Consider the following 26146-nt stretch of genomic DNA (forward strand, 5'->3'; position numbering starts at 1 on the left):
CATAAAACTAAACCTTATACTTCTGCTACAATTTTAGTGCATCAGTGTTCATGGCTTTAGTTTTACTCAGTGGTGCAATTAAATTCACTCAGGCAAGATGTCTCACATACAGAGCAGCCAAATTAAATTAACACCCAAAAACTACATTTAAAGCAAGGTTAAAGTTGTGATATAAACCAGCAAAACCAAGGGCATTCAGTGCTAAGGGGTGAGACTATCCTTAACTCATCCCTAGTGCCAAAGTATTGCATAACATATGGCATGTAATTCAACAAAGTATTACTCCTGATCCTAGCTATAGGACAAACTAAGGACAGTACACCAGCCACACATTTAGAATTCAGTTTATGTCACAACATTAACAGTTTGTGTTTGCTAATGAACTTTGGAACAATTTTAAATAGAAAAGAATTTTCCATTATACATACTCCATCAGAGACAGCAGCACCTGTAAAAAAATACTCTGTATATCACTAAACAGACAAAACTGATGAACCCTACGTAAGTCAATCTCCTCCAAACACATGCAGGAAGAGACTACTATGAAGCTAGAAGATGAAGTATCATCTTTCAAATACCCTCTCAAATGAAGATGCTGGCTAGACATTACTTCCTTGCATGTACAAGTAAAGGGCAACAACAGTAGCTACATTAAACTCTGCATTAAATTCTCCTCTAGCACAGTGAAGGAAAAGTTCATGTATCCCTAATCTCTGGTTTATATAGTATTCCTTCTCTTCCAGACTAGCAAGGGATCTCAGCTTTTTAGCATTTACATCATTCTAGTATATTCTGCTGGTGGTCCCTTGTGGAGGCAGTAGCAACACCAGCTTCCACGTAGGTATTCCAGGAGACACAGAAGACGACAAGCTATTCTCGGTGTTCCTTCTGATCTTCTCAAATCCATGTCAAAGTGAACTATCCTCTAGCCCTAAACACAGGGAGGAGGTTTCTCAGTCCGTTTATAAAGACACTGTCAAAGGAAGGAATTTGAAGACCATCAAGTTTGTTTCTCAGAAAAGATAAGAGAGGTCCTATTTCTCAAGGAGATAATCACAGAATTGAAGCCTAAAAAAACCTGAGATTCTACTATCCAAATGTATTTGTTACCCCCAGGCAAAAATCACTCTTTAAGAAGCCCTCCCTAATTTTAAGATATTAACTTTTTACTCTCATATATTATGGCCAAGTCCTTAATTAGTTTTAAAACAGAATCCTTTGAGATGCAACAATCTTACAATGATGTATTTATACTCCTTTCCATAGTAGTTCCCTATTAGCCAATTTAACACACATAAGCAGCATTTCAGTTATATATACTTTCTGTCAACTGCCAACTTAGTAACAATAATTCACAATGTAAATCTTGATAAATCCTGTAACTAATAGAAGGACTACTGTATTGTCTATTAGCTAACAACTAGTCTTCTGCTTTATATCTTCTACAAGTGGGCTGTAAAGGTTCACTTAAATAAAAAGTAATCCTGTTAAAAAGTTACTTTGGCATTCATGCTTATGGCAAATCAAAAGAAAAATTCAAATCAAATTACAACCACCTATACTCAAGTGGGGTTTACTAGAACATCAACATAGCACAAATGTGAGAGAAGGTCTCTTATCAGTGATTCTACATCACTGTCCAACCCTCACACGTACGCTAACATTGACCAAGTAGCAAGATGAAACATGACGTTTACACAAAACTCTTCCCCAGCTGATTATAAAGACACCCTAAAATAGTGCACATCAGACTTGGCAACACAGGACACTTCAAATGATCATTTCCCAGGTGTGACATAATTGCCAGTCCAACCTGTAGTCTTTGCAGATAACTGAAGAAATACCTGATCCTTTCCTTCAAGGCACACAGTCTTGCACTGCCACAGAAGGTATACAGTAATCTGAAACAGTTATTTAAGCAAGCCACTCAGAAGCAGAGATGTCTAATAGCTTCAAAAAAAGAACTGAAAGATGAACTGCTAGAAAAGTAGCAGACAGTTGCAAAGCTACACATTAATGACAGATGCAAAACTATACATACTAGAAACAATCACTAACTGATACACAGTACTAGATTTTAAGCTAACCTGTTCATGGAAGAGATGTAGGCATTGTAAGCAGTTCAGTAAGACAGTTCTTACCACGTATTAGAAGGCAAAAAGAGAAATTTGGATGCACAATATGTTGGTAAAATGCACTACAAATACTATACCTTTCTATAACACCTGCTATTATGCTGAATAGCATATTTAGTTCCAGTCATTCTTCTTTCAAAGTTGAGCAGAAGAAATTCAAAGGGGGCTCAAGTTGGCCAAGGAAATAACCAAGAGAAATGAAAGATTTCCAGATACAAACTGAAGACGTCAAGACTGTGACAGTTTAGAAAAATGACATGATATATGTATGTAAAATTTTCTGCAAGAGATATGAGCATTCAACAGAATTAAAAAAAGATCTACATTACGAATAATGGGGAAAGTACTTTTTATTCATATCTGATAACTCCAAAGCTAGACTAAGATTATTGTAGAGAAAGCCAGTATAATTTTGTGATAAGAGCATTGCTCCAAAAGTGTATTCATTATCTAATGTCCTTTACTTAAACATAATGTCTTTGTTACACCCTAATTCACTGAAAGGTTTCCTAGTGAAGCATTTCCTCATGTTTATTTTATGCACTGGTTCTGATCCCAGCAATTTTACTTTGATTAGTAATCTAACAACCAGGGTTTTGATGACGTTAGTAAGAGTGTAAAAGACCTTTAATAAAAGCACAGTTGGGTACTTCAGATGTTAAATATTAACATCCTGAAATCCATTTTGGGGGGATAGAGAGGAGGGCTGGGAAGAAGAGCAGGGAAAGAAGAGACACCCCTCAAACCTGTAAATGCAATCCATAAAAAACATTAAAGAAAGAGCTCAAAATAGAGCTTGCCTCCAGCAGAGCTTGCAATCAAAGACATGCAAGCAGCAGACCAACCACTTCCCACAAACTGCAGCAAAATACACACTCCCCATGAGTAATCACACCTTTGTTTGCAGGGGAGAGGAAGAAGAGAAGAATAATTGGTGAAAAACAGCTTCCAATGTAAAGACATTTATGAAAGGACCACATTCTCCTTTCCTGCCTAGTAGACCATCAGGACAACTAATTACGGAGTTTATATTACATGAAGCTTACCTGAAAAATAAGCCTGTGTCTTGGAAAACAAAAAAACAAGAACAACAACAAAACCCCCCACACCACCCTAGAGGTTTTGTGCTGTGAAAGCTGCAGGACCAGGTCAAATTCAGTCAAAGCTAGTCATGACATTACGTGAATTTTGGTTTACAAAGCTCTCAATGATGTTACAACAGCAGTAATAAATTTAAAAAAATAAAGTAAAATCAAAAGCACAATATAACCAAAATAATCCACGAACAAAGGCAACTCTCCCTTCTCTAGTCTGAAAATTAACACTTCCAGGAAAAGATGAAATCTTTCTGGTTAACAAAGATAAACCTCAGTATCACCTCCAGATTAATTAGTAGTTTTCTTTTTTTTTTAAACCTAACTGTAGGATAAACCAGAGAATTGGCTGCATAGAAGAACCTATAGTGGACAATAATGCCCTTTTTGGAACAAGCTCTTTTCTAATTCCTGCTCAGAGGCTAATAGTTTGGAAGTGTAAAGACCAACCAAGTTCAGAAGCAGTTCAGAAGAGTCTTTGAGCAAACTAAGAACCTAATTCGCAAGCCAGACAGAATTAAAAAGAGAACAACACTAACTAAACAAAATGTTTCTTCAGCATCCTAGCACAAGAAAAGGAATATTTTGATGACTTGCATATGTAACGTTTTTGGTCACATGTGAACTTGGTCTGGCTGCATAAGCAAGACCGCTGTCGTAAGATGCATAAAATCATGAGCAACAATTTTTCTTTACTATAAAAGTCAGAAACTTAATAGGTAAAGGTGGGCTCTCTCACTCCTCAGACTCCCACGATACATCACTCTAAAATGAAGAGCAACACGGATTGTACCCAGGTATGCATATTTACAAAAATCAAAATTCTCATCTGAAGACACAGGAAGAGACTAAACAAGCAATGTTTTGTTTATGCCTATCCAAAAGCATGTTAAATACTATCTAAAGACACCTTTAGGGAACTTCCTCTAACCATTAAAACAATTTTTCAGTTAAGAATACCCAACATATTTTGAAACCTTAGTAGAAGCTTCAGCAGAATTATATGTGGCTCTTTAAAAACATATATTATATATATATATATATATATATATATATATATATATATATATATATATATATATATATATATATATATATATTTTTTTTTTTACCTTTTTCTTGACTGAACGGCTACTCATAATTTTCTCCACAACAGGACCTTCAGCATCAGCAGATTCCTACATAAATATCATACAAGAGTTATGGGAATGAATATACTTGTTTTGTTTCTTAGAGACTTCCAACATCAGAAAAACTTTGAATAATTTTTTTTGCAGCAAGAGTTTAATGCATAGGAGGATTTCTTCCTTCTAGTATGAGAACTCAGAGGATTCAAATGCATTTAATACCATAATAAAGGATCAAAGGATACTTGTTGAAACACATTTTGAAGAGTTAACTGAACTCCCGCTTTCCCGCAAAGGCTCACACATACATATACAGATATTACCATGTGGTCAGTTACATCTCTCTGAAAATTAAACATGCTTTCATCACCCAAACACACCATTCTAAATACTAGATGATGTTTAGGAACTCCAGTTGGCTGTGTAAATGTGGGTATGACAGCTACCAAAATTGCATGTGATCCCCACTATTATAGTTCCAGGCAAATCTACCAAATTCCCCTTCTGATAATACACAATTAACAATGGAGATCACATACAGTATTTCTCAGGGCTTAACAAATTGCCAAATGAAATACCAAAGAACACGTATATATTCTCCAATAGGTCATCAGTTAGTTAAGTGAAGTAGTTCTTTGAAAAAGCACTACAAAACAATGAGATTGCTACAACACTCATTCCTACATTATTACCCCTCATTTTATTCAAACTATTTTATCCATCATTTACATTGCACAGAGAATAAAGTATACCCTGCTGGGTATTACAAGGCAGTAATTTCATAAAGGGGTTCTTATGGTGCCTAGCAGCAGGGAACAAGCTTGAGTGGTTTATTAAAGTCACAGAAGCCAGACCACTGAATTTACAGAAGTAAATTCAGACTCTTTGCAGTCCAGTTTAGGTTTCTTTTAGGTAAAGACCATTAATTTCAAGGCATTGTGTCAAATTACATATTGCCAGCTTGTAAACAAAATCATGAATGAATATATTCTTTAAGAAGCTAAAAAAGCTAATTTCTTTTGGCACATTGTGCTAACCGTGGATGAATATCATTCAGGAAAGAGCTCATATTTGAGCTCTGAATGCTGCAGTTACAACCATCTTTCCAGTCCATTCACATATCACATGGGATATCAACTGACCTGTTGCTCTGACTGAGAAGTATTAGAAGGAGAGTCTCTTCCAGCAGCATCAGCATCATCAGCCTCCTCATCTGAAATCTTGAACTCCAGGTCTTCTGTATAACGCTTCCTTTTCACCTGCCTGCTAGAGCGTCGCTTCTAAAAAGAAAGTATTGGATATTTTTCATGAGAAACAAAACGGATGAACTGCAGAATGACCGAGAAGACTTTTTCATATTTCTCAAATACACTAGTACGCAAAAAAGAAATGTACTATTTTTACAGTATCACAGTAGCAATAATGGAATCAAAACTGTAGTAGCCTAAATTCCTGCCTTTTAAGATACTTTTAACTTTTGTACTGAAAAAGATCGTGCTTATTCTGAGCTGGAAAGTGGTGAGGGGTTTTTAGAATTATCCGAGTCACATAAGAATATGAAAAGCATATCTAACAGAGCAATTTAAAAACAAGAAAAAGTAGCACCTCTCTCCTCAGTTTGTGTCTTCTACAATTTTAACAGATGATGAAGGCAGGAACCAAACACCAGCTTTCCACAGCATGGCCCATAATGTTGCCAAAGCTAACCTTGCTCTCCCTGTCCACCTAGTTGTACTGAGAAAACATGGTAAGGGAAATATAGTGAAACACAGTTTCTTCACTCTATTCGCCCTGCACCATTCAGAAGTCTGCCCTGAAGCACAGCACAAGAAGAGACATTAACTTTAATACAGGAAAGAGAAAAAGCTGAACTATCCCCAGTGTGAAAATATAGTGCCTGCATCCCTGCACTCTCATCAGCAGGAAGAGAGAAAGTATCAAAGGAATTGCAAAAAAAAGTTTGTAGCATATACACACACATACATCTGACAACATTTGTAACTTAACGCTCACCGCCAGACACCATTTTCTACAACAATAAAATTCAAATTCCCAGATAGTCTGCATCAGGTCATACAGTTTGAAAAGCTAATAGTGCATTTTGTTGAAGGAAACTGTCAGTTCAGCATTACACATCTCAATAGACTCACATACACATTAAAAAAGATGTGGAATTTTCAATTACTAGCAAAAAAGAAAATCCAATTTATGAATTATTAGTTATTTTTGCATCATTCTCAGCTTAACATGCACCTATTCAGCTACATGCAAATATGTATGTAGCTTGTTCAAGAAATCTATGTATCCAGGTCTCTGAACGTACATAGATGAAGTTAAATATTTACTTATAGATAGTTAAGGATACTTTTTTTAACTGAATAAATATCTGAAACATTTCACAAAATTAGAAATTCTTTCTTTAAACTGAAATTTTTGAGCAAAGCTTAAGTTCACACGATCTCTTTAAACAACAATGATGTGGCTCTACCTTTAAACTAGTGAGTTACAGGGCTTACTGTGACACTATAACATGACAGCAATATTTTTATACTTGAAAATAGATGCCACTTGGCAAACTTACACCCTCTTTCCATAATCACTGAGTGGAAAATATTAATTTTCTTTTGGCTTTATAGGTAAGTCTTACCAGTATTTTTGGTGTCAAAAGACTCTTTGTCCATTTCCCTAATAGAAAGGGCACCTAAAATATGAGCATAATCCTCTTTCTGATATTTATTGACTTGGTTAGCTTCCTGTTTCCCCTAGCGTTCACATAAGGCTTTGCAATTTTTTGTGTAATTACCAGAAACCATGCATGCATTTGTTTGTATCAGTTTATCTTTTACTCATTAACTGATCTAAAGCTAGAAAGGTGAATAATAATAGGTATGGCAACAGAATATACAAAATTTGTGCGATAACATAACACACAAAAGTAAATATTCTTCCTACTCTCTAAAGAGAGCTATGCATCACACCTAAATACTGAGCTCTTTAAAATGCTCATGCAGTAGTGCACAAAAAAATACAACAGTATTTTAGAGAACTGCATAATATAAATTTGAGTTGGGAAACCTGTAACACATCTCTACAGGAATATTAATTTTAGGTATCTTAATGCATAGGCTGCAGCCCCTCCCTGAGCTTACATAAAGTAGCATGGGCACAGTATAACATGCACAGTGTGAGGAAAAAATATTAAGAAAATGAAAAATAAGTAATAATACTTTATTACTTTTAATTACATGATGCAAAGACCTTAACACTCATGTTTACATAAAGAAAAAATATACTGCAGATGTAAAATTTATCACCCGAATGAGTTTCAGATAGGAGTTCTTGTCCCACTAAACTGAAAACAAATGTGCATATATGCTGAATTGTAGACAGTATATAATAATCTGGAAAAAACAAACAAAAAACAAAACCCATCAATCCCAGAAGTTTCTTCTGCATCTTTATCAGTACCATTAGTCAAGCTAAGAAAGACTTGAGGCACAGGACAGAAAACTCATTCTTTAGACTACTTAATGTTTTCACGTATATCTCCACTCTAATTCAGACTTTATAATGCCTTGATGACTCTCATGAATCAGAAATAATGCTCTTTTCTGTTGTTTTTGTTTTTAACGAGAATACAGTATATTGTTCCACATTTTATTATATTCTACAACCCTTCTGGAAAATGGTGAAGACAGAAGGTATAAATTGCGTTTGTGTTACAATGCTACTACTTGCCAACCTTTTCACCATGCTACTTTGAGCATTCAAGTGATCATTGGTCTTGACGTCACTATTAACTAGAAGCAATGTGCACAAACTGATATGCGATGGCCAAAGGCAAAGGATTTCAGAAATACCAGCACAACTGCTTAGGAGACTCATACTTTCTCCATTACAATTTGCCTCTTTTTCCCTTTATGAGAGTTATCAACCTTTTTGAAATTCTGATTTTTAATGCCCACTCTGAACATTGCCAGCAGAAGCAAGCCATGAGCTGACCTCCTCTTAACATGGCTAGTGACAGAACACACAGTCTTTTTGATTTACTTTTTCTATTTCAAGATTTTCTTTACATGAAAAAGTTTAGACAGAAGCTGACAGATGTTCAGTGTTGGAGAGAAATTATCACTGTTAGTTGATGATTGGCAGTCCTGCAAAAAGGCCCCTCATTCACAAAAGTGATGTACAACCCACATACACACGAGTTCTCTGCACACTACTTTGTCAATGTTTTAATCTTGATTTCAGAAGATCGCAAAGCCAATACAATGGAAAAAGCGAGCCTCACAAGCAAGGCCTCACAATGGCATATTAAATCTACAGATCAGAAAATTCATCTTCATAATTCCAGAGTGATGGAGGAAAATATGCAAAAAATCAGTAGCACTTTGCACGTATCTACAGGTAACAAGACTGTAAAGCAAAGTCAGGATGAGCAATGCTTATGTTAAGTAAAATATTCACCATGGTGATCTCCAGTTCTCACCTTCTTGATATAGCATTTTAATCATTAAAGACACTACACGAAAATAACAAAGACTGTCAGACCTCTGACTTTACCTACCTAAACTGTCAGGTGCTACAAGAGAACATGAAAGAGAATTACCTGAACTCCTGGGTCGTCGTCATCTTCAGGAGGAGGCGATGGCGGTGGAGTTTTTTCCAGATCTGAATTTTCAGAACCTTCTTTTCCCTTGTTAACCTTTTTCTTCGCAGCACTAGTTTCTGAGTCTGGTTTCTTGTTACTAAAATAGAAGTATTTTTAATCAAACTTCATATAAAAACATAAGTAAAAAGCGCTTAACAAAGCAGTTAAACTGTTTATTTTTAGTGACTTCATTATTTTCAACTGCCTTGTCTTATTTAAGGATTTAAGCATAATTGTAAAATCAATGATGCACAGGTCATTGCTATACGTTTCCCATTCCTTCATAATGGACATGTCACTTCTCTCCTTCATGAAGAGAGTTTAGACAGTGACCAACATATTTGACAAGAAGCTAAAAATGAGACTGGAAAAGAAGAGTTGCCATCTTCAAGACGTGCACTTTTGAAAACGTTAGTTGAACAATCTGATGCATGTGAAGTGAAACAGGACTGCAAGTTAACCGTGTGGACTAGTTGAGCAGAACCAGAGGAAATTTCACCAAAATGGTGGACCAAGTGAGAAAATTCTCCATTTTATTCCATGTTCCATGCTATTTACAAAAACTGGGATAGGAAAGGTGTCTTTGCATCAAATCTGAGGGCATGCATGTACGCTTAATGAGTACAACCATAGTTTATAATGAGGAGCAGTTTATACAGACGGGAGTCGATAAACTTGACCAGATTAGGCTTGCGGTTGTCAGCTGCCACCTGGCTTATTTACCTAACCTTTATGCTTTTCACAAATTTTGTACTGTTTTTTCTCTTGATAAGAAACCAAAAAGTAGCATCCCAGTGTCCACATGAAATTACAAAGTGAGATCTACCAACGGAAGCAAAAGGTTTCAAGGTTGTACCCCCGGCCTTAAGAAAATATTTACCTTTATGGAGTTGGGACTACACCTTCTCTTCAACTACATTTAAACCCCACTTATCATATACAGTTAGAAAAAAAACAAAAACAAAACCACCCTAAGCATACACGTATCAAAATCCAGCTTTATATACTTGATCATGAGGTTAAGCACCAATATCTTCAGCATCACCTAGATGAAATTTTTAAGTGGCAAAAAAGAAGAACTGACAATAAAATTTAATAGTTTTAAACGCATTTAGTCTTTGCGACTCATATGGGGTTTTGCCAGGTTTTTTTCCCTTCTGTGGTCAACCACGTCAGGCCTGTTACTGACTCAATGGACTGTTTTTAAAAAGTTGCTGAAATGTTTAAAAGAAAGCTGCTCATGTAGAATTATACACTGATATTGGACAAATGAGAAGTACAGATTGTGAAACGTTATCTCACTCACTTTTAAAGTAGCTTCTGTTCCCCTAGTACCTTAATTTCATAGTAGAGATGTTGTCTGGGGTTTGTTTTTCCTTTGTAAATCCCAGCCTTGTAACTTCTCAAACAAACATAGCAGCTTTATGCTTATTCATTTTGATTAAAGTATTTATCAATTGAATGCATATTTCAGAGCTATAATTTAAAATTTCTGAATACAACTATATAATGCTTTGGAACCAGATGAATTCAATTCCTGTATTATTTTCTTTTGCACAGGGCATTTAAACCAATATTGAATTTTAAAAAAAGCAAAAACAAACAGACTTACACAGGAAAATACCGGGAGTTTGAAAAATAAATTCGTATTATTGCAAAATCATAGGGCACAACATAGCTTTCTTCTCAAAAAAAAAAAAAAAGAAAAAATCTCAAATGGTGACAATTTTCAAAAAAAAGTTTGATATCACTGAAAGAGCGACGACATAAGACAAATCATTAAAAAAAAAAATCTACACAGCAGTTCCCCTTCCAACCGCCCCAGTGTGTATGCTACACATGGACAGAAGTCTCCCCTACTATGAGGCTCCATTTCCAGCATTTATTTCCGCTCTAACTGCCACAAATTATACAATACTACAGCTGAACGCTGGGCCCCTTCCCTTTCATCTGCACGCCAAGAGCAATCAGATTACCCTGGTAACCAGCGGCCACGTGACCAGCACCTGCTCTTTTGGCTGGATGCCACTGACTAAAGCCATCTGCTTCTCTCAATCAGCTTTCAAACATTCCCAACACCTGCGCTGCGGCGTTTTGTGGTTTCTTTTATCAAATCAGTGCAAAACTGCTTCCAAAACTTTACATATTTCTCAAATTTGTTTAAATCAAAGGTAAGCCTGTCAGGGAGTTGAACCGCTGCCAGGTAAAGTAAGTTGACAGGCTAGTGCTTTTCACTGGTGACCTCTATAAATCAGAGCACAGCGTACAATTAAGTTTAGTAGTAGTTACCGTGCCCTGGGTGCACTATCGCATATGAATAACAGGCTTAAAGTCTTGAAGAATAGCGTAGCCAAGGTTTGATAAAATATCAATTTGCTGAAAGGCAGGAAAGCACTAATGATAGTCTGTCTGCCCTACGACCGCCCCGCGGCCCGACCACAATTGTTTGACTCCTGCAGCATCCCCGAGCGCTTATCACACAGGAAGATCCAGACAAAGAGCTTGCGAGCAAGTGAAGTACTTGTAGCAGAGCCACCTAAACAAAGATTTCTTTCTAAACTCTATTAGACCCTTCCCTACTCATAGCAGTGGAGAGCTTGAGCTAAACATCTTCATAAGAATATTTCATGACATACATACACATATATATATATGTGTGTATGTATGTATGAACCACAAGTTGTGCTTCAGCGAACTGAGTCATTCTCAGCAAGAGACAGGCGCCAAGTAATTTGGCTGAAATTTTGAATCTTCCACTTGCACTATCAGTTAAAAACAGATACATAATAAACACAACACACTTGAGGAGAACAGAGCCTGTAAGAAGCTACACTGGGAATTTTAAGTTCCAAATTCAGCCAAAGAATTGCCGTTTTTAAGTGTATATCCAAGATTTCTTTTTCCAACAAAGAAGAAAAAAGGTGAAGGGGGGGGGGGGGGGAAAGAAATCACAGAACAAACTGCTGTCTCTTTAAGCAGCGCAAGGCTGTGCTTGTGCTTCCTGGTTGGTCACACTGCAAGCAGCTTTACCTGGCAGGTGGGAACATCGGCTTCCTGCAATTGTCAACAGCCCTCGCTGCTCTCCAGCTTCCCACAAAGCAAGTGCCGTTTGTTCGTAACAGCTAAACATACCCACTCTTGACCTAGCCAATTCCACTTCCCAGCAGAGCATACTCAAATCGTTCAGGAATGGTGTTAGACTGGACTAAAATTAGCTTTCCCTATATAAATACAGGTAGGTAAAGATCTGTTCTTAGACACTTCAGAATTACTGTCAGGGTCTGTGTGTCAATACTTAACTTTGGCCATATATATAATAGTACTTTCCAAATCTGGAAAGAAGAAATGAGAACTGTAATACACACATCTAAACAACTATCTTGAATATTTGTCTTTACACACACATGCACGCAAAGCTCAAAGTTCCATTACAGACAAGAGTCTCCACCAGCCCAAACAAAACCCATAAATCTGGAAGAAACTGAAGAACAATTTGCGCACACATACAAATCACTGAAATATTTTATAACTGACAGTTAAAATGAGACCTTTTATTCAAGTAAAACACACTTATTCAAGTAAACACAGGCATTTCAGACAAGATGCCTTGCAAGCTAGCTGCCCAGTACTGCTTTCTGGTTTCAGCCTCCTGTCCCAGAGGACTGTATAGCAGACTGCCCCAGAGAGGATCACTAGGAGCACAACCTGTACAAGGTCAGAGGAAACAACAAGATGAAGGAAAACAAGGGATTAAAATGAAAACAGTAAGAAGGACAAGAGAGAAGCAGAGAAGAAAGAAGAAATTAAGATTGTAGAGCAAATTTTGACAAATAGCATTTTGTGTCACGTAGTCAAGCAACCACCTACAGAGCTAGGTCAAGCACCAGAAACTTAGAGGGCCAAATCATCCGACTCAAAAAAAATCCAAAAAGCATGGCATGCTTAGCAGGATTAAGAGGGGGAGTAATTAGCCCTTATATTTACATTGTACAACTATTTCATTTGATCTGGGTAACTGACAGATCTGTTTATTAGTGTAATTTATGCTGGGTATCAGGATTTGAAAGATGTTTTTTCTGTAGTCTAATCATTCAAAGTTAGTCAGTCACACGGCTAAGGTCTCTATTTTTCCATTTGTGGGGCATTTTCCCATGAAAAATGTCTGAACAGAACCCTCCTTGGAAAAAAATGCTACACATTCCTTGTGGAGCAACAAAAACCATAAACCAGTAATAAAGAATCCCACCCTCTCAAAATTTTAGAGCTGACGGACTTTCTTTGCTGCCTAAGCTGAGGCAAGCAATTTTTTTTAAGGCTCCTAGAGCAATTGAAAGCTTTTTAGCTTTTAAGTCAAAGAAGTAGGAAAAACAACAATAGGATGACCAGGTTTATTTCGGCCTGAAAACTCTTGTCAAATTACTAAAAAAGTAAACTTTGGTGACAGTGAAGCCCACGAGGCCTCTCTGCAGTAAAGGCGAAGGTAAACATTTCCTAGCTGGGCAAGTTCAAAAGGGGCACTGGGACAGGTGGGAACAGGAACCGCCTCAATGCGCTCGAGTGGGGAAATCTCACGCGGTTTCCTGTTCTCTCCCACAGGCAGCTCCTTCCTGCCGTTCTCAGGATGACCTGAGCTTCGGACTGGAAACTACCACCACCACCTAGGGACCTCTTTTCCTGGCCTCCAGCTCCCTAAGGTACTGCATGCTGCTGCCCTCACCGCTTCCCCCCCATGCAGCAGCCTTTCCCCACTTCCTCAGCCAGAAGCCATCCCCTTTCCTACACAACAAATAGCTAATATGCACGCCAAAAAGTCAGTCTCCACCCCCTCCACAAGAAGTAATCACACTCCCTTTGCTAGCAGCAACCCACTGGCCCTACTCGGCATCCCAGGTGGCCACTGCTGCTGTGCGTTTGGGAAGGGCAGGGGGCTCTCCCTCCTGCTGCAGGGGTGGAGGGCAAGGGGAGGAGCAGCAGCAGGTAGGAAGCACCCTGCAAAGCACAGCATCCACCTTCTGGGAGATGGGAAGGTGGACCAGCAATTGCTCCTGAAAAGAGCTGCTATTTGGCCCTTGCAAGTAGTTACTGCTTCACACACCTGAACTGCTCTCTAGGGTTACATAGGAAGCAGAGAGGGAGAGAGGGATCAGCTGGATAGCAGCATGATCTCAAACAGGTGGTCTACATCTCCTCCAGGGAAAGGCACAGGAGGAGCAGACATCTGAGCCATGACTTTGCAATTTTGTAGGACTATTTGCCTCTTATCTTCCACCTACTTTGGGGAAAAAAATGCTGACTTTGCATATGCCCCAAGCCAGCTCGATAACATTAAGAGACCAGCTTAATGAAAACCTTTCATTTGTGATCTTAAGTTTATCTGCATTTTCTTTTTGAACCTAACTAATTTGTTCCACAATACATTTCTTTTGCAAATTTTTTCCTCCAGCCACTACTGTAGATGCCTTTCTGTGCTAGCAGGATCAAGCTAATTTCGATTACAACTTTTCGAATTCCGAAGACATCAAGCACAGCACAATACAGAGCAGCCTATTTTGATGTTTTCTTTCTTTTTATGATGCTACAGGACACACAGTTCAAACAAGCAACAAATTAATCAGCTTCTTTCCTTCTCCAATCTATCTGTTATCCATCACATGAAGGGGTGTTTCAGTGAGGCAGGCTGCTCATTTTCTCAAAACTTACTGTGAGGGTAGAAGGGATGTGATTATACTGTTATTTAATTTTGGCACAGGACACAGGCTGTATTAAAATATACACAGAGATTAAAAATTTGGTACTGAAGTACCTAATCTATTTTGTAATTTAATAGATCATAATTTAATCCTGACATTTCAGTTTAAATTTTTACTATTTGGGACTTGTGCTCTGTCCAAAAAACTGTTGCTCTTTACATCTTAAATGTCTGACTTTATGTTCCTGAATTTTACATGACTGCCAAAGTCTTCTCCTATTAAAACCAACTAGGTTATTCAGGAATGAAGATCAGTTTTTCCACAGCATTTAGAAATCTAAAACTGCACTACTCTTTTTCCAGTGCTTAGAAGCAAAGAACTGAGCAATGTAAGCACCAGTAGTAAACACATGCCAGACATCTTATTAATGTTATCAAAATGTTTTCCATCTACATAATCATACCATAATTTATATTCGGTTGCATGAATCTTACTCATCTCAGTTATTGTAATACTTCCTTTCTAGAGTTAGCATTGCTGAAATATTGTGGCTTAACTGATTGTTTAGGCTGTTGATTCATTTAAAAACTTGATTCAATGATCTATGTCACTGGACAGATTTCCCAATCTGTGGTATTGCTGCAGCAAGCCAATTTTTTCCCCCACTAATTTAAAATTCTAGAGCAACATAAGAATAACATCCCAACACAGGCAGAAAGTTCATCAAAGAAGTTGGATACTGAATCTGATCAGGCCACAAAATGAGAACAATCTTGTTCTCAAAACAGCATTCAGCAACAAAAAGTCCATTACAGAGAAAGCAGACTTTCTCAACAACCCTGAGTAAGCATAAGGAACAGCAAATACTCTTAATGCTGCATGTTTCTCTCACAGTTAAAACAACAAGGCTTAGTAACTACAAGAATACTGTAGTCATCCAGCCATCCAGTTACAAGAGTTATGGCATGGGAAAGAAGATAGAGAATAAGACTTCCCTAAACATACATCTAAGAAAGCAGTGATTTGTTCCTTCAGAGGAAAAACTGCTCCTTTAATCTGCACACCATGTCCCAAAGGTGTAGAGAAGACATGCAAAGAGATACTAAGATTGAGTAGGTGGGACAGACAAGTTCTGAGGTCTGATGTTCGGCACAGCCATAGGAACCCATGCATGATTTTGAGCCAGATTCTTTCTAGGCATGTCTTATTAAATAAAGGTTCATTCTAGTAAAGACCTTGCAAAAATGCACTAATTAAGAAGTCCTGCAGTAAAAGCTTTTCTACTTCTTGGTGCAGAAATTCCTGAGAGATGTGCTATAGCATGCGCTATGGTTGTTCAGCCTTCAAACCTATGAATATAAAGAAACGGAATAAAAAGCTTATTTTAGCTGATACAGTATTTTGGTTTCAAAAACGTGCATAGGAGATGTACAACTTAAAAATAGAGTTTTTCTAAGAAATGACTTATTATATGTATAAAACTCATCCTTATATCTGGACAGGTTCGAACATAGTGTTTGTATATTTACAACTTTTGCAATATGATAAGCTGAATCAATTTACTGTAATTTACTGAAAAGCTAATACAGATGGATCGGAACATTTAATTTTACAAACCAATGTTTATAAATTCTTCAGGAAACACCATCTCTGCTTTCTCGTTAAAAAACATCTTTTTCTTGCCAAAGGAACAAGTAGTATCTACCTATGCCTTATTTAGCAATATAACTGCAGCAAGACAAACCAATAGCCAGCCTTGCAGAATATATGCAAAGCTCATTCATTAATTACATTTTTTAAACCCTAATACAAATGGATTTTGCAAACGGATTCAGATTAACCAAGTCTGGCTGTGCTTCCATCTGGAAGTTATATTTTGTAACACTAGCCACATCTTGAAAAACAGATTCAGATGTTAGGAACAAATTCAGAACAGTTGTAAGAAATTCTAGGTACAAATGAAAAAAATTGAGCATTAATGTCTTTTTCCTTTCAGTTTTCTTTCAAGTAAGCATTTGTAATCATGGTGTTTGGGGAGTTGAGGTGTAAGGAAAGAATCTGTGTGATTATCCATGACATATTTACTCATGTATAACGGCAGTTTGTCCTCTCGCATACTACTCTGTAGTATTTTAAGTCTATCCTGATATAGGGACATGATGCCAACTGAAAACAGCTAAGAAACAGGGCTGAAGCATCTGGTCTATCCAGAAAGATTCTGTACTAGAAAAACTGTTTTTACATGAAACAGTAAATGAGTATAATCCCTACAATGAGAATACATCAACATCCATATAAAAATGCCTTTTTAAAAAAGCAAAGCTTATAGCCCATAGGTTGTGTCAGTAGAAAAGTGTCTGGAAGGGTGGTACAACTTGTAACAACACCAAGTAGCTCATTCCTTTATTTAGATGAAAACTTCAAACCTTTCTTCTCTAAACTCTCCCTCTCTGGATTTCAGTCAAACCAAAAAAATTACTGTGGAAGCAATTTAATTTCTTAATACACAAACCACAAACAATGACTGATGAACACCAGAAGAAAAGGAGTTAGTTTTGAAATCTAACAGATCCAGGCATATTTATGCCTTGAAAAGAAAAATCAGCCTTGTTGGCTATGACAAATATGTCTGTCTTTCCAGCTTATTTAGGGATAATTATGAAGCCATAAACAGGAAATCCAAACAACAAACACGCCTGAGAATTGTCAAAAATATGGTCTTGTAGATGAATGATGACAAATGACAAAACAAGATTTCATCCCCACTCACTCTGCTTAGCACAGTGATTCTAGAAATCCCACAAATACACTTTCTCTGAACACATACATTAGTTTTCTGACCTACCTGGTCTTTTTGCTGGTTTTCGGTTTTGGCGCGGCATTTTTTGCTTTCTTTTCCTTTGGCTCTTTAGGGGTCTTAGGGACTTTAGGGGTCTTGGGTTCCTTCTTTTCCTTGGGTTCTTTAGGATCCTTCGGTTCTTTTTTTGTCTTGGGCTTTTTCTTTTTCTTCTTCTCTTCTTGAGAGATATCCACCGAGTTCCTGGTTAGATTCTGGTTGTCAAGTCCCCCAAGAAAGTCTTCCTTACCAAAACCTTTACTGGGACCTTCTGCAGCAATGTGATTGTTTTTCTTTTTCTTTTTCTTTTGCTGTGGCTGCGGCTCAATTGATGGCAGATAATCATCACTTTTCACTAGCTGGGTATTCGGTCCACTAACCTGAGTCATATCCGGCACTGGTTTCTCTAAAAAGGGTTCCGACGGAGAATGCTGGGAGAGACAAATAGAAATAAAATTGCAGATTTCCAACTTTGAATTCTAAAACTTTGCACTTAGAAAAAAAATCTGTGGAGCTCTCTATTTTGGAGCAAGAGGTTACAGAGGGAGAAAATACAAAGCAGAAGATTAAACTAATAGCACATCTGAAATACTGTACAGTAACACATTAATAAACACACTAGCTTTCTGCAATTAAAACAGTGACAAAGTGGGCAGAAAAATTTTGATCTAGCAATGGTAAAATTGTTCTATAGTAAAGCTTGTACACTGAGTAGAAGTGTAGAAAATATTTAGGTGTTTCAACATTTAGATGCAAAAGGAAAGCAACTGTTATTTCAGATATTTCTATATTCAGAGTAGTTGTTCATAGAATAAATAACCTGGAACAAGTGATTCAGCTGCACTGGAGTTTTGCCCTCTGGGAAAAAAAATGGTTAAAAGTTTGATTCTAGACATACAATAGGAAAATCAAGTATACTCACTTGGCTGCTTTCACACAAAATTAATCAAGGCAGTTTACATTGGTTCAGGTGTGACAGCAGGTATTTTGATCCAACACATGAAGGATTAACAGCATATTACTTTTTAATGTCAAAAATTCACAGCTCCCTATGTAAAATTGCAATAGATTTGTACCAAAGAACTGTCTTAAGTGTCTGTGAAGTTACGTTTGCATTAAGCATCCTATTTCAAAGTCCATATAGCATATCAGGCTCATAGCAGACTTTTATAAAGTACAGGAAAATCTGTGTGTCATCACACAAATGCCAAGTGCCTGGACTAAATGTATTGGATGTAATTGCAACTCTTCTCCTCTTAATGGCTCCGCTCTACACAAAGATCCATGAGTCTGCAATAAAAGAGTATAGGCTCTATCCTGACTTTGCAGTATATCAAAGCTTTAACCTGCTTCTCCTCACTGCCTGCCAGAAGTTATAAGCTCAGGACTAAAGTGCTTTCCACAAAGAAAAGTAATGGTATGATGCCTAATCAATGTTTCTTACAACTGTATATATGGCCACACCATTTTTCTATCCTTTTTCTATGTTCCTACTTTTCTGTTCCCTAAAAATGAAGTCAGGCCTGATTCTAAAATGGAAAAATTCCCCATAAGACCTCATCACAAATTCTAGCCATTTGAGACATTTGATCCATTGAATCAGGGAGAAGAAAGGTTTGTAAAAAAAACAGATTTTTACTTCCAGGAATAGCAGTGCCTGTGTAACTATCTGTAATGTTATTCATATCTCCTGTTTTATTCTTTTTTCAAACAGCACTTGGGAGTGGCAAACATGCGAATGCATGACTGCAAATTCAGCCCTTGTGCATGAAGAGAAGTGACATGTATGTACAGACATATACTTTAATGACTTGGACCTTAAAAAACAGTGCAGGTAAGTTAAAATTTAGGAAATAGAATTCTTAATATCATTACATGAGAAAGTGAAAGCATGTTTATTTGTCCACATATATTAATATCATTGACTGAATGTTAACAAACTGAACTAGTGAGCTCCTAACTATTTTCATCATTTCTTCACTGTAGCAAGAAAATCTTTACCCTGAATAAATCCGCATGCTTAGAAACTACCCAAGCAGGACAGACAGCAGGCCTACCAAGAAATAAAAATAATACTTTACTGCTGTTTGGGAGAGTTTTGAACAGTACAAGCTGGACTCTACAGCTCCTTACAGAAGACTCCAGGACAGAGAGAAAATCTGAATGGCAGACTAAAGATCTGGGTCTACTTGATTAATCAAAAACTTTGTGCAACTTCTGCATATTCCCTTCTTCCATCTCTTTATTAAGATTCTTGTTTGTGCAACAGGACCGCAGTCTCAGTGGAAACAGGTCTGCTACATAGCTGATGCACCCATTGCAATAGCCCCACATCTTTCAAGACCCACCTCAAACAAACTCACTTTAGGCAATCACGAAGTAGGAATCAACACCTCTTCTGCAAATCTGTAGTCACAATAACATTCACACTTAGATATCTTCATGCTGCAAAGTTCACAAAAACTGGGTATCTATACTGAAAATGTTGATCTCGGGCAGTCTATGATGCCAATGAGTTCTGCAGTCTAACTGTGCATTACCTAAACATACATATTTTTAAAATCCAATAATTGTTTTCAATTTGGTTGCCTGAATTTAGTTGAATGCCTCCTCAGATTTGGGCTATGACACAGAACAAAACTCTTATCTACACCGCACACGTTTATGTACTTGCATCATGTAACATTTTATGTTTAGCTTAGAAAGGACAGAAATATCACACAGATCACATATAATACTACTTATTCATAGCTTTCAGAGCAGTACTTTTAATTTTTGCAAGATATTTTTGCATGATTAATAGTTTTTGTTGCCTCCCCCGCCCCTTTCAGTTTTGCAGTATTTTTAAGAAACGGTGACATACCACAAAAAAATAAATATATATATATATACTCCTGGGAAAGAAAAAAAAATCCCCAGTGCAGTCAATACTATTATGTTATCTTCCATTTCATACCTCATGCATCCTGAGTTCTTCTGAGACGTCAACTGCAAGTTTTATCAAAGTCTTCACTGAGCTGTCCACAGCAACACTCAGTCCTTTTCTTGAGTTGATACTGTTCATTTACTATGTCTAACATATGAGAAATTTAAGTTTTCCTTTCCATTATTTGTTAAACTTGTATTTAGCAAGTACCTCAGGTTGGGAACTACAGTATTTGATTGCAGTATTAGGAGGGACTTTTACAAACAACTACATATAAGCTTAATCATGAAGTATAGCTCTTTAGAATAAATGAAAGCTGATAGTTTCAATTTTTCATCTTTTTTTAAAATGCAAAACAGCCAATCTAATGAATATTAAAAACTGCAACAAGTCTAATAATACCACCTAAATTTAGTTCTATAAAGTTTTCAAGGGTGCGTCTATATTATTAGTTATATGATTGAGTCAATGAGATCAATATGAACAGATTTATATTATTTTATATGCTTGAATATTAGCTTTTTACTCTAATTAAAGAAAATCTTGCCTCTTTTCTAGACTTTTTTTAATAAAGGAATCTCAACAACAACTTTTGAAAAAGAGTAAGTGAATTTGAGTGCGTACAGCTTTCCAAGTCTGCACATCAGTGCCAGCCCTCTATGATTTGCCATTTGCAGTTTTAATGTAAAGTCTTGACATGAGGTTAAGCAATGAAAACTGAAGTGATTGTTTCCACTTTGTATCACCCAGTAACTTTAACAACTGTCTTCAGTGCAATTCTGAAAGATATCAGCCTACCAAAATTCAGATTCTTCACTACCTCCAAAACTTATCCACAAGAACTATTCTCAACACACTCAAAAACTATTTAATCTACCTATTACTTGCAAACATTATGCATAAAACTAGAATATAAAAAACTTACTATCTTTTATTTACAATACCCAGTTATGTGCATAAAAAAGCATAAAAATTAAAATACCATATTTTTGTTTCACATCATTCACAATCCCCAAAACATTACGCTACAAAAAGCCAACTCTGCCCTAATTGGGCTTTATTTAATTTTCCTGTCATTTGAAAATGCATTACATTTGTCTCACACTACTCCCTTTGCAGTTTGGTACATTTTATAATTCACTTTATATATAATCTTGTAAATTGTAGCATTTATTCAAAAAATGGGTGTGATTATTTTTTTCTAGGAAGTCTGTGTCTACACTTTTGCAATATTCTAAAACTATATATCCCTAACTGACAACCCTACATTGCTCCCTAGTGTGAAGCTGTGTAGAAGCAGCACAAATCTAGTGAGAAGAATAGATCAGAAGCAGCTTGAAAGATGCATTTCTTTAGCCAAAACCAGTTGTCTGCTCCTTCTTAAGAGGGGAGAAGAGGAAGCATAGGCTCACATTAGTAAATATTAGTTTAAGCCTAATATAGGGAATTATTTCAAATAGTTTTACTACTTTGAATCTATGACAGATTAATTCTAGTTACAGGGTCGCAACTTCTAAATGAAAGAACCCCATTTTCCATTTACAAAACTATAAAAAGATGTGTATTACTTTTTTTTTTTAAACTAAAAGATGAAAAATTTATCTGCATACTTCATCCAAATCACTTCTCCTGCTGCTTTTAGTAACAGGCAAAGCTATAATTTAGCATGTTGGTAAAAAATACTTTAATCTTCTACAGAAAAGAAACCAGTAAAGATTAAACACAAATAGGTATTAATCCTATTTGATATTGCAGCAGAATTATTTCTGGTATTATTTGAAATAAGGTGAAAAAGGTGCTCAAAAATACTGGTGTGTTTACTAGACCCACATCTCTTTAAATCTTTTAGAGAAAAGCTGTTTTTGTAAACATTTAACAAAGAACAGATGGCCTGTTTTAATCATGCGAAAAAACCTGGAGCTCACATTAATACTCCTACCACAGACTACTGGGTCTAGTCACCTCCCTAACCAACAGCGTGGTACAGTTTTCAGTAATGCCATTTAATTTCACAATGGACATTTTCTCATCAATTCCCACTGCTTGACAGTAGATCAATGCTATTAACATGCAATATCACAATGCAGGACACTCTTTAAGATCACAGGTTATTAGAACAAAATAGATTTTTTCAAGTACTCTGAACATTTAAAATAATTTGCAGCTCAACAGGTTACCCTGGACAGTAATATACTTCTTCATAATAATTAAAAGCTAACCATATCGGGGCAGGCGGGGGGGGAGGGGGGGGTAACAAAAAGAAAAAAAAAAACAGTGTATGAGAAATTTCTTGTGGAGTGCAAGATCTCCCTTTTCTGGGATTCAAGTTAGTTTTTAAATTTGCAAACATACTTTAAGTCACTGAGATTTGATAAATTAAGAATTAAGACGCATGCATTTCACAGCTGTTTACACATTTAGATCTAAACTCACTCTCTGCAGCCCAAGAAGCAGAGAGATGTCTCAAATGAGGCCTGTTATGTAAAGTAGCAAGATGGACAGGATGCAGGATTACGGCAGGGAGGGTTAGTGCAGGGAAGGAGGTTAAGGAGGAGAATCTCTCTGTCGCTTGAACATGGATTGAACCACAATCAACTATACTTAAGCACCGAGAGGAGATGAGTGTCAGTTCCCTAGCAGAGCAGCAGCTTGAGCCAATACTGAGGTTTAACGACACTGAAGCAAGAGCAACAAAAAGTATGTGACATGACTCAGCTGACTTTGTCAAATTTAAACATCAGCACTAAACTGAAGAGTTCATTTTATTTTTTATCGGGACTATTTTGATTTCTATCATGTGTATATCCAAACTCCCTACTCTCTTCCATTATTTTGAAGTGTAGCCACATTTTATTTAAATTTTCTTGGACTTTGATTTAACTAAGTTGTATAACAGTAAAATAAGCACCCAGTCAGTTCCCACTGCCTCCAAAATAAAATCTCTCCAATATGATACCTATGGAATGGAAATTTTCACTTTAGATAAATCATTACTGAATATTCTCTTTTGCAGCAATCACAGTTCTGTTAAGTTATCACCTTCCATTGAAAAAGTTAAACAGCAACTTATGCCCAAAGAAACAGGAACACCAGAGAGGCTACAGCAACACAGGCAGGAACAGAGCTGCATGTGCTGGTGCAGAGAGCACGCTTTCAGAATTCCTATCCTGCACCAAGGTCCTCAAGGTGCTGAAAATCATCCCACGCAGAGCTTGCCCTGTGAGTCTGCTTTTCAAAAGTCAATGAAAGGATTCATCATCCATCTGTATTACTTAGAACTACCAGTCGTGACTATCCCATAAACAAACCCATTTGGAAAGTTTCCCTGATCACATCTCTCCTTTTCAAAAGCTTCCTATCTACACAATGCATTGCTTCTGCAACTCTCAACTTGTCTTTTCAACACTCTCAGCGTTAGGCCTGCCCTGTTGCTCCATATATCACACTTAAGTTTTTTGTAGACTAACATAAGTATTTTTCAGACATTGTCCTGCTGTGAAGTTAGTGTATCAGTAAAAATTCCAGAGTAAACAGGATTCAGCACCACCTCAGAAATCTCAACCAAGTACTTGTAGCTACATTCAACAATGGTACAGCTGTACAATTTTTTCTATGATAACTAAAGTCCAGAAATATCCTCAAGGATACTCTCACACCCATAATCCTTTCCAACACTTGTTTTACCAATTAATTTCTTCTCCTTTTTCCATGAGTGATCCCTTTCCTTCGCTCTGAAACTACTGTCTTTAATTCTGGTTTTAACTATGAGGTCTTCAAGGACAGTACTATTTGTTGTATGAAAATACTTAGTAGACCATAGAGTATTTTGGGCAATGTGATGCTTTTAGGAAGTACTGGTATCTCAGTACAGCAGAAACCCCTCGAAAACTTGTAGTTGCAAAGTGACAACTTGTATTTATAAACCTGCAAGTGTCATCAATGATCTTTTCCACAAGAAAGGAAAAGACACAAGATGAGAAGGAAAGAAATGGCATCTTCTTTATAAATAGGCTCAATGGGAATCCTCTAGTTTACCAGATCTGTTGCCACACTTCCGTATTTGTACAAAATACAGATAAAAATGTATCAAAAAAGTTCTGTCAATACCTTCTTCGCAAGAAGTAGTTTGAGAAGTAAAAATCACTTTGTATCAAAAGTTCATGTTTTAGTGAAGTGCTACTGCAATACCATTTTCTCTCTTAAGCAAGCTTTCCTGTTGTTACTATTAACAAAGATTATTTTTAAAAAACAGGTGTAACTAAAAGTTAATATTTTTTGACTTAAAGTTTTCAGGAAAAACTCCGAATCAAGACAACTGGAAATTTTTTGGTGGCAGCATCCTTACAATGCAGTGGGAACAATTAAAATCCATCTTAATGCTTTCAGCCATCACTGCAAAAATCTGTCCACTACTAATTTGGCAAAGCTGCAAATATCACCTAGTTATTGTATACAAGAATAAAAGATACTATGTAGAATGCATCAGAGATCCTTAACTGAGTCTCAGCACAACTGTAGTTATTAGAATTATTTATTTTGAGGTCATGTACTCTATGGAGTAACACAGATTACAAAAATATAGATGACACTAACATGGCTATCCAAAAATCAAAAATTCCATTATATTTTGTAGTAATCGTATGTAGCAACACTGTTTTGTTCTTGCATAAAGTGAGAGAATAGTACTACTAAACCTATGGAATATCAGCCAGTGAACTGAGCACTGATGAGCTTGTTCACAGTTCAAAAATAACTAAATATCCCACAGCAAGAGGCCATCTTGTTGCTGATCACTGACCAAAAATCAATATCAATGTTTATCAGACAATATCAGACAACTGCCAAGCCCAAAATAATGGCATGTGTATTCTCCAAATTACTTTTCCACATAAGAAACTGCAGTAATTACAACAGTGATTTTTTATAGCTGCTAATGCAATGGTCCACAAGACAAACATTTTACTATGAAGTAGCCTATAACATAAAAGTATAAATATATGCTGGCTTAGCTGACTGTGTAAGATTGCTGCTAACGCAATCAGGGCAGGTTCTAAATATTACACAGCAATAGGTAGCATGGTCCTGACACTCCACTCTCCATCATCACCAAGTAAGTAGACAGGTCAAGGATGCATGTTTTTAGCAAATCTACTAGCTTTGGCAGTACTGACACGTACAAGGGGTGGGAACAATTAGGTACCGGTCTCATAATGGCAATCCCATATTGCTCACACCGGCAACTCGTGTTCTACCCCAGCAGCAGTTTCACCACAGAAGTTTTGTGAAGCCTATATGCACACTGTGTGCATGTAAGTGCAGGTGGGAAAATGACAGGCAGACCAGCAACAGTCCTACTGTGAAGTGTCACATACTGCAAAGTAGCCCATAAACATCATCATCTTAATACCTTAACTTCTTAGTAGGAGGTGTATTTAAAAATAGGGATATTTCCTTTATGAACTTATGTCTGCCCACTATCCAAGCACAATTTTTAAGAAATCAAATCCTTACTAGAGAATTCCTTGGGTTAATTAGAGAATACCCACAAGGCTTATTACCAGTCTTTTCCAACCAGCCCCTCTGAAACAAGGTGAGGGCTGTACAACTCCAGGCAAGCTGGGAAGTCACGCAATAAAATAAGAGCATGTCAGGATGAAACAGTTTCCAGAGCACCTAGTACAATACTT

The 26146-nt window shown here is 36.8% G+C and overlaps 1 protein-coding gene across 7 annotated transcripts in view; it reads right to left on the bottom strand.

Moving 5' to 3' along the window:
• CHD7 (chromodomain helicase DNA binding protein 7) overlaps positions 1–26146 on the bottom strand; it is a 130551-nt gene that overhangs the window by 39456 nt on the left and 64949 nt on the right. For all 7 annotated transcript variants that reach the window (XM_064507495.1, XM_064507498.1, XM_064507497.1 and 4 more), the window contains 4 exons: positions 17543–17964; positions 8966–9104; positions 5499–5636; positions 4342–4407 (listed from right to left, as the gene is read on the bottom strand). In XM_064507495.1, the coding sequence (XP_064363565.1) occupies positions 4342–4407; positions 5499–5636; positions 8966–9104; positions 17543–17964 (765 nt within the window). The remainder of the gene's footprint in view (positions 1–4341; positions 4408–5498; positions 5637–8965; positions 9105–17542; positions 17965–26146) is intronic.

This window comes from Dromaius novaehollandiae, chromosome 2 (assembly GCF_036370855.1).
Source record: "Dromaius novaehollandiae isolate bDroNov1 chromosome 2, bDroNov1.hap1, whole genome shotgun sequence".
Lineage (NCBI taxonomy): Eukaryota > Metazoa > Chordata > Aves > Casuariiformes > Dromaiidae > Dromaius > Dromaius novaehollandiae.